Here is an 18,527-nt window from a genome sequence, read left to right as displayed (position 1 = left end):
CCGCAGAAGCCACGGGCAGCTTCGCAACCCAGCGCTCACCCGCTGCGCCACCGGGGAGGCCCCAAGAGGATGAATTTTTTAGGTGAGCAAAACTGGATGAGCAATCAATAATCAGTTGGCCCAGGTGAGAGAGAAAGGCCTACCTTAGATACCTACCATAAATATAGATGGAGAGGAGAGGATGTTTCCAAAACCAGGAGTTCAAAAATTATTAGTCATTCTGGAACTATTAGTTTGGATGATAGTATATTGACTATATTCTGTGAATAAAAACCATTAAAAAAATCTTTACTTACTAATTTCTTTTAAAAACTATATTTTCTAACTCAGAAAAAAACATTTAGTGAGATGAAAAATATTGCTTTACAATTTTACAACTCTATTAATATCTGGCTTTATAAAAGATTCTTACATATATTTCTGCATTTAATTTTTTGCAATATGTTGTTTTGAAGTACATGAATAAAATCTGGCCTTATATAGATACGTAGTTAAAGAAGAAATATTTTAATAGTTTTTTCAGATAATTGTGAATATCTTTTAAAATTATACCAAAATAAACATTAGTTCCTCACATGATAAATGCAATGTATATTCTGAAGCTGTATCAGTGAACTTTTTGTACTCTGATACATTAATATTGATTGGTATATCTTGTACCTTAAATAGATTTCTTTACCCGGTGCGACTTTTGTATTGTCTTGCATTATACATTTGGAAATACAGTGCATTGAGGTATGCAGATTTTCTAAATGTTGCTACATTTCATTACATAATATTAAAAATCTTAGTTGTTAATAACATATCACCACTGATCTCCTCAAAAACATCTTAAAAAAGTTAAGATGGTTCTCGGGTCTCCCAGGTGGCGTAGCGGTTGAGCGCTGGGTTGCGAAGCTGCCCGCAGCCTCTGCGGTGCCGGTTCCATGCCCGGCCACCGGAGGAGGGTCCCACATGGCGCGCAGACCTCTCCTGCCGCCCGCTGCTCCCCTCAGCAGTGGACTTCATCCTTCTGTCTGCTCTGCTCCCTGCTCTGGCTCTGGTGAATGCTCTCACCCTCCCTCACTTCTGACTGTGCCCAGTGCTTGTATAAATGAATAAATAACTCTTTTAAAAAAAAAAAATAAAAAAAAAAAACAAAAAAAAAAACTTGGCGCTCTCAAGCTCAGGGTATTAGAAGCTTCCCAAATTCTCATCTTCATTCAAAGGCTCAAAGTTTATCACTGGCAACAAATACTGCTGGTTGTTCCTTGACATGACAATCTTACTTTGTTCATTTATAAAAAATATCTGCGAATACCCAAGTCTGAATAGCCACAGTTTGTCAGTCAAATAAAACTGGTGGTGTTCCATGAAAAATAGGGACTAGATCAGCTCACAATTCAAACAGTACATATTTGATTAGAAGAAATAGGAATATCATATCATTTAACCTAATAGATTAAGCACTTTTTCTGACAATCATCATAGAATATTGAATATATATATATATATGTCAAGGGTCAGTTTTTAATAAAATAATTGTTATTGTTGCATCTATTACTTTTTTAAGGGAATTCTTTTCCTTCTGCAAGTGGTTGGTGGCGAAGAATACAATGACTGTGGCTCATTTTTTTGCCACTGTCTTGATTTGTTATAAGGCACAGCAGTTTTATACACTGTTGCTTTATATTATCAGTGCAAATGTCAACACAATTGTTCCAAGATGCAAAATTCAAAAAAAAAAAAATTGGACACTTTGAATGTTGCAGCATCTTGTGTTTTTTGACAAGTATTCATATAAATGATCTTTGATGATTTAGCTGGGTCCTTAGATTGGATAAATACATTGGAAATAGCAGGTTCTGTCTATTTCTAAATAGATCTGCCCATTTCCAAAGCAAAAGCACAGTTCTGCATATAAAACCAGTTTTCATGTTTCCAGTTAAATCAGCTTAACTTGTTGAGTTACTATATCATTAGAAAGTGGCAGTGCCAACATATTGATTTATTTTTTTTAATCTAGAAGGCATTCAGTAAAGTAAACCTACCAGGCAGATTTTAATAGGTCTCTTATCTATGATGATGTTTACTTCTTTGGCAATGCAGTACAATAATTTACCTTGTAAACACTTCATTGGCTTTTCCAAGTTTGAAAAGCTGTACCAAATAATTTTGGACTTTGCAAAAGTCTACTATATCTTCATTAAAAAATTCAGTACCTCTTTAACAACTCTGAATGACTGGTCTCAAAATGGTGTTATAACTTCATTACCACAAGACTATCCTAAATGTTCCGTTGTATAAGACACAGTAAGGTAGATTATTAACATCTATAAAAATGAGGAGAAATTAGCGTCATTATATTTTTATTTTTTATTTAGTTTCTTGTAGTTGCTTTGGAATCTGGATTTCTCCCTTCTATAAATCAGAGAATTGTCATTTTCATCTTTTCCTATATCTTTAGATGTACACAGCACATCTGAGTTCTGAGGAAATAAGTGTCCCAGTCTCATTTTAGAGAAAAAGATTAGAGTTCAGAGGCATTTTAATCTTTTCCCTACCTGTGATGAGCAGTGTTACCTTGAGCAATTCTCAAAGTCTCATTTTTTCAATTATAGCCAGAAATCTGGGAGTGGCTTTGTGGGCATTCTAGCTCAAGGTCACTCATGAGATTATAGTCAAGATGTTGGTGAGTACTGTGGTCACCTGAAAGCCTGAAATGGAGCTAGAGGATCTGCTTTCAAAACAGCTCACTCATATGGCTAACAAGTTGGTGCTAGCTGTTGACCTTAGTCAGCTTTTTTAGAGTCCTCTGTCTCCCGCAGAGAGACTGTTCAGCCATGTCTAATTAGAACCATGGCAGTGTCATGTCATTCAGCTTAATAGACTAAACTGAGTTTATATTTCAACAATTTAAATGAAACAAAGTACATTTAAATTTAATTTTTGTAGTGATATCAACAACCACTATCGATTGTGTTTGGGAGGGATTCTGGAAACTGGAGGTTGTGGTCCTCTCAAACAGTACTATGGCTATGATATTTCATAGAAAACGTTTAATGTTTATTTTGAAACATGAGTCTTTATAAACATCAAGTTCTCCAGAGAGGGCCTTTCTGGTGGCACAGGGTTAAGTTTCAGCTCCATCTATGGCCTGGATTCGTTCCCGATCCCTGGCCAGGGAGCTGACCCACATATGGTGCAGCAGACCTCTCCTGTATCACCTGCTGCTCCCCTCAGCAGTATATTTCAGTCACTCCGCCTGTTCTGCTCCCCATTCTGTCCCTGGTTAATCCTCTCACCCCTTGCACCTTTGGCCTACAACCCAGCCCTTCTATGCAAAAAAAAAAAAAAAAAAAAATTCTCCAAAGGCCATGAATTTGAAATTTGAATGTTTATATACCAAGTGAAGCTGGAAATAATTTTAGTGGGAATTAATTGTATAAAAATGTACATGAATTTATTTGAATGAGTATTTAAGGCTTTTATTATATACACAATATGTTTTTGGAGAGAAAAAAGTAGCTTATATTAAGAAAGCCTAACATCTATTTAGAGCATCTTTTTTTTTGTTTTAAATCAAAGTAATTTTTTTATTAATTAGTTTTTAAATTTTTTTTTACATCATTGTTCATTTTTAAACAATATTTGCTTCCCTCCACCCTCATTTAGAGCATCTTTTAAGTGATTTTTGTTTCTGAGGTATTGCAATTACTAGTACCTTGTATTTTCTACAGATATATTAAGGGAGCTGTTTCCTTCTAATTTTTTAAGTTACCCAAATCCAAAAGTTGGAAGGAGGGAGGTGAGCAGCCAGAAGTTTGGGGGGTAATATAATACTTGTGAGAAACAAGGAAATACTTACTTTGGAACCCTCACAGGGGTTTTATACCACCTATTAATTCTAACTAACAACTCAAGCACGTTACCACTCCCCTTCCCTTCTGGAACATTCTCCTGAGTTCATCTGACCCTAAACCATTACCAGACTAGGGATCTCTTCAGTGGTCCAGGCCTGGGCCAGACCTATAGATTCTGTCCTAGCAATGCTTCCTGGCCTTGCTTTCTTTCCATTTACTCTCCTCTCACCACTGCCTCTGCCCAGGGTCATGCCAGCCCTCTCCCGCTCTACTACAGGGTTCCTCATGGCTCTGGGACCCTCAGCTCACCCTTCTAAGCTGCTTTCAGAAGTTTGCCTGCTCCAAATTCTTTCAAGTACACTCATTGTTTATTAATGACCCAGTGTCGCAGCAGGTCACTGGAGATGCTCCACCCAAAGGCACCAAGTTACACTTTACATTTAATGTTACCTTCCCTTTATACTAAAAGGGACTGACAGCTTTTCTCTCTGCAGTTCCACCTTCCTGTAAATGCTGCGGGTTGAAATCCCATCCATCCTTAAGGGTCTATCTCAAATGCCACCTCCTTTTCAAAGATTTCCCTCATCACCTCCTTTTGTCCTCCATCAGATTTTTTTTTTTTTTTTTTTTTTTAGGACACTCATTGAACTTTGTAGTCCTCATGACACTTAATTATATTCCATTAAAAATATATAGCATGGGCACAGCAGACCTCTCCTGTCTCGTCAGCTGCTTCCCTCAGCAGTGTATTGCATTCAGTCAGTCTGCCTGTTCTGCTCCCCACTCTGTCTCTGGTGAATCCTCTCACCCCCATCCCCACATCTCTGGCCTGTACCCCAGTTCTTGTATGCATAGATACATCTTAAAAAAAAAATATATATATATATATATATATAGCATGTATAGCATGTGTGTACTATATTTTTATCATTCCTACAAGATTATAAAGTACTTGAAATGACAGACATAATCATTCTTTCTGGCGAAAAACTTGTATTTTAAAAATTATGTAAACCCCTCGTTTAAAATGGGAGTAGCAAAAATCCTGTGTTTATCAGACACAAAGTGAAGTTCGTAGAATTAAAAAAAATCACGTATGTAAGCACACATAGGTGTTTGCATATTTATCATTTTCCTAAGATGACTGTTCCGATATTGAAGGAGGGGGTGGTGGGGAGGGCGGGCACTGACTGCTTTTTATTCTCAGGTTGCGCCAAGCAAGAAAAAATAGTTGTCCAGATTATAATTTGAGGACAGAAAAGTAGCTCCACCATCTTTTTTCAGTTTTGGACCCTGCCAAAAGGAATGCTGGGCAAACGCTAACTACCTTGGGTGCTGAAGGACACGGTCCTTAAGAACATTCTAGCGACGCCTCGACCTGGGCTGTCAGCGCCAGCGCGGGCGGCGGAGCGCGCACCTCCCCGGCCTCCTCAGCCCCGCGGCCGGGCCGCCCCGCTCCCTCCTTTGCCTTCCAGCCTCCTCGCCTCCCCCTTCGGGCCCGAAGCCCCAGGCCCGGCGCCGGGGCCGGCCGGGAGCGCGCCGAGGGCAGGGCCGGCCCTGGCTTCTCCCAGCGGGCGCGACCCGGGGCCCGGAAGGCGCGAGGCGGGAGGCGGGAGGCCTCGCTCGGTGGGAGTTTCCAGGTGAAGGGCCGGGGCGCAACCGGTTGTTCTGGGCGGGGACGGGCGGGCGGGGCGAGGGCGGAGGGCGCATTGCCTCATCCTGTACATTTTACTGGAAACGGGCGCATCCGGAGGCGGGGCCGGGGGGCGGCCCGGGCGCCGCCAATGGCGCGGGCCCTGGGGAGGCGAGCGGGGTGGCGGCGCCCTCTCCCCGCCCCGGAGGAAGGGCCGGTTAAATAGCCGGCGGGGCTCGGGGCGCGCCCGTGCCGTCCTCCCGCAGGCAGGTGCCCGAGCCCCGTGCCCGCCAGGCCGAGCGGCAGCCGCGCGTCGAGCCGGTGGCGCAGGTGTCCGGGGCCCCGAGCGCCGAGCGCGGGAGCATGATCGTGGACAAGCTGCTGGACGACGGCCGCGGCGCGGAGGGGCTGCTGGACGCGGCCGGCGACGGCGGCCTCATGACCAGCCCGCTCAACCTGGCCTACTTCTACGGCGCGTCGCCGCCGGCCGCCGCCCCGGGCGCCTGCGACGCCAGCTACTCGTCGTCGGGGCCCTCGGCGCCCGGCTCCCCGGGCTCCGACTCCTCCGACTTCTCTTCCGCCTCGTCGGGGTCCTCGTGCGGGGCGGTCGAGTCCCGGCCGAGAGGCGGCGCCCGCGCCGAGCGCCTACTAGGTACCCGCGCGTCCCCGCGGGCCGGGCGGGAGGGGTGCGGGCGCCGGGTCGCTGGCCGGGCGGCCCCGGGGGGAGCCACCCTGTACCACGGTGGGCGACCCCCCGGGGCCTTGCGCTTTGCGGGGCGTTTGGGGTGAAGTCGGCGGCCTGCAGCTGGCCTCGTCGCTTGCAACGCTTCTCTGAGCAAGAGTCTAACTTATGGGGGGATGAACCACACTAGATCTCTCTCTCTTTTTCTCTCAAACCCCCCTCAACACCCCCCCACCCCAGGTTTATTAAGCTATAACTCATATAATATGGCAAGATGCTGGATCTGACGTAGTTGCCATTTTTTCTTGTGGCTATTTTAGTGACAGGCTGTAGCTGTCCATCAGGGTCTGAGTACAATTTCTGGTCACGACTTATTTCTTAAGTTTGTGTGGACATTTTCAGTCAAAGGCTAGCATAGTAAAGAAGAGCAACCGATAGTGTCAAGATGTAAGATGAAACTGGACGGAAAATTCACTCACTATAGACGCCCTTGGTTTGTGATGTGAGTCGGGGAAGTCAGGCCAAGTATCTGCGGTCTTGTTTTTGTTCTTCAGTGTGCTTTAAAATGGTTGAGCCTTATCTAGCACAGAAAGGCATAATATTTCCTTTTTTCGGTGGCGAATTGGTTAGTTTCTTAACGAACCGAATTGCATAATTTGGGGGAAAACAGGATGCCACTGCGGGTAGATTAAAGAACGTGTAGATAGATAGTCTCAAATGTTGGAGAGTAACAAGCATGTTCCCCACTGCTGGCCACTGCAGCGCTAGTTGTTTTATTTTAAAAATTTAAATTTTCATTTAAAGGAGGGATTTAAGCCATTTGGTTGTAGAAGGTGCTCCCTGTATGTTATTGGTAGCAAGTGCTAGGAAATGTGTTTGTGTGTGTGTGTGTGTGTGCGCGTGCATAGAACCTTTTCTCCCACATTTGTTTTTCATCTGACTAGAACGATTTTGCTAGTTCCTTAGTTTGCCACAGTCATAGGGGATTTCTGAGACTGCATTTTTCTCCTTCTGACGTTGATTTATTAACTGCTGTCATTCCGGAGAAATGCTGTTAGATTCCTGCGAGACCTTAGCTAACACTTAAGCATGAAACTGCCTAAGTGTTTAATTTGCCCCATCACAAAGTTGTTTGTTTCATATATTTATGGTGTATATGTTCAAATTAGGCATTGTTTCTTGCCCAATCTTCTTACTCCGCCCCCCCCCCCTTTCTACAGAGTGGCCAAATTATTCATTTCCTGACTTTTTGCATGTTTATTTTGTGTTCAGCTCATCCCAGGAGGTTGTGATGTAGTAGTGGTCAGAGGTGGAATGCTGTACTCATGCTCTGCATATTACAGTGTATTTTTAAAGTTTAAATATAAAATGAGATGATTTCCCTTTAGAAGATCTATGTGAGCAATTCCAGAAACAGTAGGAGAGGGGAAATCCGGTGTGTGTGGAAATGTGCTTTAGCGCAATGAATTTAAGCAGTTTTCTTGGCATAGCTGAACTGAGGGAATAGGGAAAAATCTAAGACATTGTGAATTGTTAGACTTTGGTACATTGAGATCTTTGGAGGAAATTTGTGTCTGCTTGTGTGAGTGCAATCAACTTAAAATATTTATGTGGAAATAAAACCTTTGGCTTGAAAAGTTAGTTCATTTTTTATCCTTTGCTGTCCAAGGTTTTTTGAAAGTCAAGAATAATCATAGATTTATGAAAGCATTTATGATCCTGTATCATGGGTGGATAGGACGGAGCAACATAGGCTTAATTTGGGTTTTATCTTTCGGCTCTGGGGACACCTAGGACATTTTTATGAGTTTTAATTTCTTATGTGGGGAAATGGTATTGGGCAACACAGAACCTTTGAGTAGGGCTGACATGTAAGGCTGTTGACCAGAGTGAGTTGGAATGACTTTGCTGCCCGTTGGAGATTTCATACAGTCAAAAGCTATGTTTTTGAGATTATTAAGATTTGTATCTGTGAACAGATTTAATTAGGATAGATTAATTGGGACAGATTTAATTGTTTTTCTTTTGAACAGTTGAGCCCCATATGGGGGTTGGAAGGCAGCAGAGAGGACCCTTTCAAGGTGTTCGTGTGAAGAACTCGGTGAAGGAACTCCTGCTGCACATCCGAAGTAATAAACAGAAGACGTCTGGCCAAGCTGTGGATGATCTGAAGGTAACACCTGTTTTTTTGTTTTGGTCTGGGGTGGAGGGAAGTTTTTCAGGATTGTTACTTCTGCTAAGCTAGGTCCCCTAAATTTCATCTGTAGACCACAAAGTCCCCAGGACAGAGAGCATGTATCTCTTGCTGTCTATTCTATTTCTGTCACCTGTACTTAAGTACTTGGTACGTATACAAGAGAAATCTAATAAATAAATGAAGGCACTCTGGGAATAAGGACATAAACAGGGTTCAATTGAAATGGAACATTTTGACTAGAGAGAGAAAGCTCAAATGGCTTTATTAATGAATTGACGAGAGAAAATGGGGATAGTTGCAAGATGGGATAAATTTTTTTTTTTTATTTTATCTTTTTTTTAGACAATATTTGCTTCCTCCCACCCTCTCAGTTTGAGTCCCCATAGAATTTCCTTCCCCGAGGCACCCATGCAGCATCACCACAGTCCTCTGTGCTCCTCCCTCCCTCCCTCTGATCCCTCTCCCTCCTCCTCCCCTGCAGGATGTCTCTGGTTTATAATTGTCTGTTTTTGCTTTGTTGTGTTTTGTACTGGTTTTTTTTTTTTTACACTGATGTCTTATTTGGTTCCCCTATATTCCTGTTATAAGTGAAACCATCCGAAGATGTGATAAAAATTAAGATGAAAAATATTGTTAGAATAATTGTATCTAAGGCTTATGGGGCACTCTAGAGTGGTAGATATAGGTCTATTATTGATGTATATTAGGCAGGAAACCATTTTATGTAAACTAAATTGGAATTTTTTTCCTTATAGGCACAAGGTGTGAACAGAGAACAATTTATAGGTAAGAGTTGCCTTTAACCATACTATGGGGGCTTTAGAGTGGAGTAGCTTGTATGAATATGGGTAAAATTTGTAAAAATAAAATGAACACAGACTCCATGTTACCTTTCTGGCTACAGAATTGAAGAACGAGGTATCAAATAGTGGAAAAAGGAAAGGACTTGATTCATTGTCTGATGGACCATCTTGTAAAAGGACAGCTCTGTTACATACCCAATTTTTGGTAAGTATCTCACTGTTTTCCCCTGACTACCATTTGGAAATTATTCCAGAAATAATTTCGGGAGTATGAAATTTACTCTTTTTTTCCAGACACCACCTCAGACACCAACACCTGGGGAGAGCATGGAAGATGTTCATCATGGTGAATCCAAACAGGATAGCAGTGCGGATCTGCTTCAGAACATTATCAACATTAAGAACGAGTGCAGTCCAGTTTCCCTCAATACTGTCCAAGTTAACTGGGCGAGCCCTGTGGTAGTCCCTCAGAGCTCCCCCAGAGAGAACTGTCAAGACTTCCATGGAGGGCAGATCTTTGTTGCACCTCAGAAACAACAACCATTCCAAGTCAGCACCAACCCGTACATGATGGATCAGGCTTCCATGTACCAGTATTCTTCACAGAACCAGAACATGCAGCAGCAGCAGGAGCATGTGCAGCAGTACACCCACAACCCAACTCTGGAATATAGTCCTTATTCTAGACCGTCTCAGTCCCCAAACTATGAACCAAACCTGTTAGATGGTCAGGGACCACAGTTCTGTGCAAACCAAAGTTTTGCTGCCCTTCTGAGTGGTCATGGGGAATCTGATAATATCACTGTTCCAATTCAGACTTCCCCCAGTGTTCAGCCACAAAGTGATGCCCACCTGCAGAACTTCAACATGATGCCACACGGGGCCTGTGAGGCTCTGGCAGGACATGATACGGGCTCTGTGCCTTTAAGCACTTCACTGCCATTCCAGAACCTCAGTGGAAATCCAATGACCACCACACAGTTAGGGAAGTCATTTTTTCAGTGGCAAGTAGAGCAAGAAGAAAGCAAATTGGCAAATATCTCCCAGGACCAGTTACTTTCAAAGGATGCAGATGGTGACACGTAAGTTTCCCTTTGTCTCGTGTACCCAGTTTGGTAGGCCATACTCATTGGATGTAGAAGACACATAATTTCTTTATAGTATACCAAATTAGACCTTACTAAGTGGCTGGCTAGCCAATATGACTAGGTAGAAGCTGCTATTCACTGATAGCTCATATTTCAGGAAAGAGTTTTCCCGACTGAACAAGGTATCTGTTTTACATTAATAAAAATCTGTCTTCTTTGAATAGCTGGTTTTGAAAGATCAGCATAGGTTATGGGTAAACAAACAACAGATCTTGATTAATTGATCGTGATAAATAATTGATTTGTAGATTGAATCCTAATCTAGATTCACATCTTTGTTGCCTGGGGCAAATTATTTCACCTATTTATGCCTTAGTTTGTTACATGTAAAATGATACTACTTTCCTCCCAGGGTTTTTTTTTTTTCAAGATTTATTTTATTTATGCATACAAGACCTGGGGTGCAGGCCAGAGGTTTGGAGGGTGAGAGAATTCACCAGAGACAGAGTGGGGAGCAGAACAGACAGACTGACTGAAAGACACAGCTGAGGGGAAAAGTGGATGAGACAGGAGCGGTCTGTTATGCCATGTGGGTAGCTCCCTGGCAGGCCAGGGATCGAACTCATGCTGTAGTTGCTGCCTATAGTTTCATAGTGCTGGAGACTAAACCCCTTGAGCTCCCTCCCAGGGTTTTTATGAATGTTAGAAATAATAAATTTAAAGTGATCACCATGGTTCTTGGCATTCTTATTTCTGGTAGCCTACCTCATTCTGTTGCAACTCAGATGTGTCGTCAACCTAGCAGAAGACAGATTATGCTCTATCATATTTCATTTGTGTACACCAACAACAACAAAAGGGACTAAAGGAGATTAAAAAAAATTAACTTAATGAAATCAGAAGTATTTATCTCTTTTCCTTGTTTCACAGGTTCCTTCATATTGCTGTTGCCCAAGGAAGAAGGGCACTGTCTTACGTGCTTGCCAGAAAGATGAATGCGCTTCATATGTTGGATATTAAAGAGCACAATGGACAGGTGAGAATCTTGACAGTGAAATAGTCAAGATGTGGTCCTGGTAAAGAGAATAATGACCAGGCTCATTTTTATGGGTAGATCATTTCAGAGCTCAGGACTACAAGAGTTTAGTTAATATTAACTTGGAGATATTGACTCTGCCACCATTAACCTTGAAGTTATTAATGTTAACTTTGTAGTTGTTTGACCAAAGGCTAACTGGGTATAATAAACCGCACCCTAAGCTTATTTTAGTTTCCTTGTGTTACAGTATATTGTTTATTAATAGGATTTATTTTTTCTATGTGGGTTTTCCCCTCAGTTTTAGTTTAGGTTCATATTCTTTGTTATGATAGTGTTAATTGCTTTAAAAAAATATTTTTTTCCTCTAAATGTCCACAGAGTGCCTTTCAAGTGGCAGTGGCTGCCAATCAGCATCTTATTGTACAGGATCTGGTGAACCTTGGGGCCCAGGTGAACACCACTGACTGCTGGGGAAGAACCCCTCTACATGTTTGTGCTGAGAAAGGTCACTCCCAGGTGCTTCAGGTAAGGCACAGTAAGTCAGGCTTCTGTGAAAGAGAGATAAGGGTTGAATATGAGAAGTTGGTTGTAGGTTGCCTGTTAGAATATTCAGTATGTTGAGTTGACTTCTTTAGTTCTTGGAATACTAATAGATAAGCATTTGTCTAGCTTGTCTTTTGCTAACAATGTCTGTTTTTAAATTTTGCAGGCAATTCAGAAGGGAGCAGTAAGGAGCAATCAGTTTGTGGATCTTGAGGCAACTAACTATGATGGTAAGATACTGAAACTTTATTGGGTGAAGAACCATTGTGAGAATGGGGTCTATTCATTTTCAGGTTATTAAGTTTCATACCAAGAAGGAAGGGAGTTAATTAAAGCTAAAACATTCTGTAGATAAAATGACTTGATGAGATACTTGACCATTGCTTTATTATACTTTTTTCTAGGCCTGACTCCTCTGCACAGTGCAGTTGTGGCCCATAATGCTGTGGTGCATGAGCTCCAGAGAAACCAACAACCTCATTCACCTGAAGTTCAGGAGCTTTTACTGAAGAATAAGAGTCTGGTTGACACTATTAAATGTTTGATTCAAATGGGAGCAGCAGTGGAAGCTAAGGTAAATTCACAGAAGTGTTTGGAGATGGGATGGAGGAGAAACATGGTCATAGTCAAAAACCTTGTTCCCTAGTATAGATTAAAACTGTTTTCTCTTTTTAAGTTAGAAGAGTAGTGATGCGTGGATAGTTAAGAAGCTTGCTTAATTTACTTTTAATTTGGATTATTACCCAAAAGTTGTAAATTAGTCTTTGTTTAAAAGAAGAAGAAAATGCTTGACATTGATACTATGTTGGCTTCCATTTTGATACACTGATAATAAAGGTAGTGCTTTTTGCTTCATGATTGATGGATCAGAGCTTTAATCTTGTTTTTTAAACTGGAAATAATTTATTCCCTTTTACTGTGAGGTCCATTTACTAAGTGTCTCTTATGGACAAGGCCCCGAATTTTAGGGGTGGAGATGGAGGGTGGAAATAGAGGGTGGAAATACCTAATTGATAAACTTCTTGGGTCCTTGGGGAATTTACTCTACCAGAAGTCTACAGAGTGGCTGTCAAATCTGGAAGCATAACATAGGATAAATGGTTTATTCCATTATATTACAATGCATATAAAACAGTATCATCTATATTCCCACATATTATGACTATCTAGTATGTAAGGATAGACTCATAGGAGGCAAATAGGCAAATTAGTAGGGAATTGAAGAGGATTCTCAATTGGGAGAATGAGAGATTCTGTTGAGTTTGATTAAGGAAGGTTTGTGGAAAAGAGATCATTCAAAATGAGACTCAAAGGGTGAGTCAGACATTAGAGAGGCAGGGTAAAGAGCATATCTTCATCACGGCATCTGGATATTTATTTCTTTATTTCCTCTTGCCTTTGACAAGGATCGTAAAAGTGGCCGTACAGCCCTGCATCTGGCAGCTGAAGAAGCAAATCTGGAACTCATTCGCCTCTTTTTGGAGCTGCCTCATTGCCTGTCTTTTGTGAATGCAAAGGTACTTATAGAAAGCTTCAATAACCACAAGAATTAGAATGACCTTCATTACTCCTTCAGGTTTTTGAACTGTTTTCATGAAAGTCCCTCTTCCTGATGGGTGTCATTTCCTGTCTTTGTCTTCAGGCTTACAATGGAAACACTGCCCTCCATGTTGCTGCCAGCCTGCAGTATCGGGTGACACAGTTGGATGCAGTTCGCCTATTGATGAGGAAGGGGGCAGACCCAAGTACGCGGAACTTGGAGAATGAACAACCAGTGCATTTGGTTCCTGACGGCCCTGTGGGAGAACAGGTGAGGACCACAGAAGGGAGGGGTGCTCAGTCTGAAACATAAAGGGAGATGAGCTTGTGCAAGACAGAGGCCACCTGGTGCACTTTAGGTGGGCTCTGTTACCATCTGGGCATCACAGGGGTCATTGTGGCACTTTGGAAGTTAATTGCTTCATTTCCAAAGGAAGATTAAGAAATTTGAGGATTTATCCATGGACTGAAAATACTTAGAGGTCAGGTAGTCTTGTTTCTTCTTCCATGAGTTAAGCTTGGGTTTAGAGTAGATCAGCATGGTTTGAGGTTTGGCAGCTAATCAGAGGAGGTACTAAGGTCCCTGCAGACAGCAAGGAGACAGCATCTGAGTTTTGTAAGTGCTGAGCCTTCAAATACTGTGGGTATTTAATGAGTTTTCAGAATAGTCCCAGGCACATAGCAAGTTCAGTAAACATCAGCTGTTAAAGTTATTCCTAGCTACTAAGTGATAATAACAAATGGGAAGGTTATTAATGTAATTTAGAACCCAGAAGTATTGTATGCTTTAAACAAAATTATGCTTTACTCATCATATATTTGGGGATTGAATAGTTCACATGACTGAATTGAAACAAGAACTGAGTCTTTTAAAAACTTAAAATATTTCTGATGGAAATCTTTCTCTGGGGAAAATGAGGGTGATTGTGACTGTGAGGAGATCATTATATACTTTATTAACCAGAAAATAAAGTATGTGAAATATAAGAACTCATTTTGATCCTAATATTATAGTGACATATATTTGTAGAGCTTTTTATAACTTAAAATTAATCTCTTGGTAATTTGTAAAGAGTTCACTTGCATTATACCATTTAATAGTTACAAAAACTTGGCAACTGAGGAAATTGAGAATCAAGTAATGTTCTAAAGACAGGAACCACCTGGAGTTTGCTTCTACTTTCCTAATTGAGGAGTGCAGACCTGTTGTGATATTGTCAGGGATTAGTGAGTGTGGAGAGCCATTTGACTGAACTGTATTGTTCTCAGATTACACTTGTTTCTGCTTTCATATTGTGTGTGTGTGTGTGTGTGTGCATGTGTGAGAGAGAGTAGGGGTCTTTGCCTCTACAATGGTTGATAAGTAAAGCAGCTATCAATTGTATCTTCTACCCCAACAGTCTTTTAATTTGCTGTGGGCTAAGAGATAGATAATATTTGTCAGACTAGGATATAAAAATCAATCATTAGGTTCTGAATGAGCCTGAGAGCTTTCCTGTGATCTGTGAAGCTATGCATAGATGTTTTAATTCTTGGATAGCATGGCAGTTAAATTTTGATTCAAAGGGTATTGAGGATTTACTAGTGTGGATTCTGGATTTTGGGTTGTTGAGGCTGACTTCAAGACAGGTCAATGATTAAAATATACCATAATTTCTGCCTTGTACTAGCTGTTCTCACAAATAGCAAGAATAAAGATTAGGAAAAGAATATAATTCTTTTTTAAGCCTTTGGGAAATTTTCAACTTCGGATAGTTTTTAATGGAGATGCTTTACTTTCTTGCACCCAAAGATCATTATAGAGATCTATAATAAGCTTGAGAAGGAATTAAAGTATTTTTTTTAAAGTTCCCTTAAAATTTTGACATATACTGTTACTTATTTCTTCAAATATTTACAAGTTGACAGGAGTTATGTGGTGTATGTAAGAAAGGAATGAGACTCTGAAGGAAATACGGTATTTTGGCTGTAAAAAAACCTTACAAACCAATTTATTTCATTCCAGATCCGGCGTATCCTGAAGGGAAAGTCCATTCAGCAGAGAGCTCCACCATATTAGCTCCATTGACTTGGAGCCTGGTCGGCAACACTCACTGTCAGTTAGGCAGTCCTAATGTATCTGTACATAGACCATTTGTCTTGTATTGGCAAATGTAAGTTGTTTCTATGAAACAAACATATTTAGTTCACTATTATATAGTGAGTTATATTAAAAGGAAGTACGAAAAATATCTAATTCCTCTTGGCAGATTTTAGTATTTCATGCCCAGGTATCTGGGATCTAGACATTGAAATTTAATCTGAATGGTAAAATTGACTTCTATTAACAGTAGCTTTTGGTAAGAAAAGGCATTGACTTGTGTCATAAGGCATTGCTCACGAAGCTGTTGCCAGTTTAAAAGCAGGTAAATTGTAAACTTTTTTTTTGAAAAAGAAAAATGAAAGCATTTGAAAGGAGAAACATAAATCTGGATGTAGTATTGAAGCTTCATTTGACCTGATGCAGTACCTAGGCAGTTATTAGGTACTGGAAAGTCTCTAGTCATTGGACTAGATGAAAGATGCTATCGTTATAAATTTGATTTTTGTAAACTGTATATAATTGTTATTTTTGTCTTTTAAAATATTTGTATATATTTGGTTATTAATATGCCATATTTGAAATGTGTAAATCAATAAAATAGAAAAGAGCAGTGAATTGTCATTATCTTAAAAAATTATGTATATTCAAGGGAACTATAATAGTGTAACCACCCAACTAATGTCTGTAGATGAAGCAGATGGAGAGCTGTTCCCTTAATGACTGACAGAGCTCTGAACTGTAAATATGCTTTTTCTCATGCATTGAAATGAAACGCCATTTGCAGGGAATTGGATGCATTTAAAAAAGAACACTTCTTTTAGACTGCTTTCTGGAACTTATAATGTACTTGCTCTGTTGGAACTTCGTTTTACTTTCATAGGAACAACAGAAAATTACTATTGAAGTGTATCTTACTGGTTTTCTGTCAAATAATCATAGTGCAACATGATGATTTGTATTACCATTCAGAAAAAAATTAGTTTTTTTTTAAGTAACCTTAATATTATTAATTATTTTGCTTACCTCTGGCATATCCTAAAGAACCTATTTGCCTTTGATTGCACACTAATTCTTTGTAATAAATATGATTCATTAAAAACTTTTTTTTTAATTGAGACGTCTCACAAGCAACTGACTGACTGATGATTTTTGTAACGGAGTACTTAATCCTTTTTGAAAAGATACCCTATGGATCGATCACATTGTTTGACCCAGTATGTCTTGTGGACAAAAGTTAGTTATAGTTATTTGGTATCTGTAAATATGACTGTGATTGTAAACCATTCCATTCACACAGAATATTTGATGCATGATTTTAAATAAAAATTAATTCATTAATATTGTTTTAAGGATGGTGCATTTCTTTTCCTAGTCCTGTATATTTCCCTAGGTTGAAAAAATATCATGAGTTACCAATCTAAATACCTCTAAATTAGCTAATATTTTTTAAATTTGCATTTTTTGAGAACAGGCTTTCTGTAGCTACAACAGTTCAATATCAGAAAACTCTTTGCCATGTTCATTAGAAGAGGTTTATTAGGTTCTGAAAATGTGGAAGTTTCGTAGATACTGTTGATTACTTAGAAGCTTTTATGCTAAAAATACTAATTCTTTATGACTATTTTTTTCATATTTTATTTTGTGGGAGCAGTAAACATAAGAAAAACAATTTGGATATTACAGGATCATCCTGAGAAACATAAACATGGGAACAGCAGTAAATGAATCCTTTACTTTTCCAGTAAGCCATTTGTCATGTGTGAGAAACATCTCAACATCTCTGTCTGTATCAGTCAATTACTCCACATATATTCTGGTTTCTAATTTATAATCTCTTGAGAATTCGGTGAAAATCTAATCTTTTCCCTGGAAAAAAATTCACCTATGCATTTTACATTTAAAGCTAAAACTTAAACTTTTTTTAAAAAATAGAGCAAACATTTAACAAGTTAAACAATTTACAGTCAGCATTTGATTTCAGTTTCACTTCTACATCCCAGTTCACAAGGTCTCTATGGTCCTTTCAGATAGTTTTTCCCAAGTGAGCTTGTGTGTCTCTTCTAAGTTCTCTCATAATCCATTAAGCAAATGCTTAGCAAGCGTGTGGGTTTTTTTTTTTTTTTTTTGGTGTGTAAAACTATGAGGCATTCAAGGACATAAAGCCTAATTTTTACCCTTAAATGCTTATGTGGAAGACATGGCATACACCTTATTAGACACCATAAGAAAGGGGAAGGAATACAAATTCAGAAGAGGAAGAATTTACATCCAAATGGGGAAAACTAGGGAGACTTCCAGGTAGAACATTGAACTGTATTTTCAGAAGAACTGATTTCAACATTCATAGGAGAGGAGAGAGATGTGAGCAAGACAAAAGAAATGAAATGAACGAAGGCAGTAGAATTCTGGAGGAAATCATGGGTGATTCAGTGTAGTTAGCATCAGATGGCAATAAGTCTTGTATGTTCTACCTCTGGTAATATTTTTGTGAGTAGCATATTGAGAAACATCGTCAGGCCATCTGGGGGTTTGGCAGGAGGGTGTGGTGACTGCTTAGTGGTATCTGCCTCAGTGGGGTTCATGTCTTAAAGAATATGCATGACAAAAGCAGACTACACACTGCTGCAATCTCAGTGCCTAGCACAGTGCCTGGCATATGGTAGAAACTCATGCTGATAAAATGAGTAAGTGAATGTATCCCAATCTTGGGATCATTGGTTGTTGGAGAAAGTGGTGTTTTGAGCCAGAGTTGTATCATTGAGTACTAATGAATTAATGACTGGCATAGTTATGAAATTAGCCCTATAATTTAACAATGACATTGACCATATCTTAATGAGAAGGAGCACAGTTACACCTAGTTAAAAAGTCAGGCAGTCCCTCTTTGCAAAGGACTAACTAATGTTATAGTTTGGCATTTCACTAAGGAATTCCCTCAAGTGTCACAGATCACAGTCTTCCAGCTTTATTTGTTCATCAAATAATCTAACATTTACTACCTTTCTACACACACACACACACACACACACACACAGAGGGAAGATAGAATTCCCTCAAATTCTTACCTTAATTAATGTC

At 40.0% G+C, this 18,527-nt stretch overlaps 1 protein-coding gene across 1 annotated transcript; it reads left to right on the top strand.

The window, feature by feature from the left end:
- The first annotated feature begins 5,796 nt into the window (after positions 1-5,796).
- NFKBIZ (NFKB inhibitor zeta) lies at positions 5,797-16,830 on the top strand. Its single transcript, XM_037525634.2, has 12 exons — positions 5,797-6,127; positions 8,191-8,330; positions 9,110-9,140; positions 9,259-9,362; positions 9,452-10,239; positions 11,176-11,281; positions 11,663-11,809; positions 11,994-12,057; positions 12,232-12,401; positions 13,234-13,344; positions 13,470-13,637; positions 15,372-16,830. Exons 1-12 carry the CDS (start codon positions 5,839-5,841, stop codon positions 15,423-15,425), a joined length of 2,172 nt encoding a protein of 723 aa, XP_037381531.1. The 5' UTR covers positions 5,797-5,838; the 3' UTR covers positions 15,426-16,830.
- The last annotated feature ends 1,697 nt before the right edge of the window (positions 16,831-18,527 follow it).

Source organism: Talpa occidentalis, unplaced genomic scaffold (genome assembly GCF_014898055.3).
Source record: "Talpa occidentalis isolate TD23 unplaced genomic scaffold, MPIMG_talOcc4v2.1 talOcc4.4, whole genome shotgun sequence".
Taxonomy (NCBI): Eukaryota; Metazoa; Chordata; class Mammalia; order Eulipotyphla; family Talpidae; genus Talpa; species Talpa occidentalis.
The sequence above is the reverse complement of the archived record's forward strand: the minus strand, read 5'-3'. Positions and strand labels throughout refer to the sequence as shown.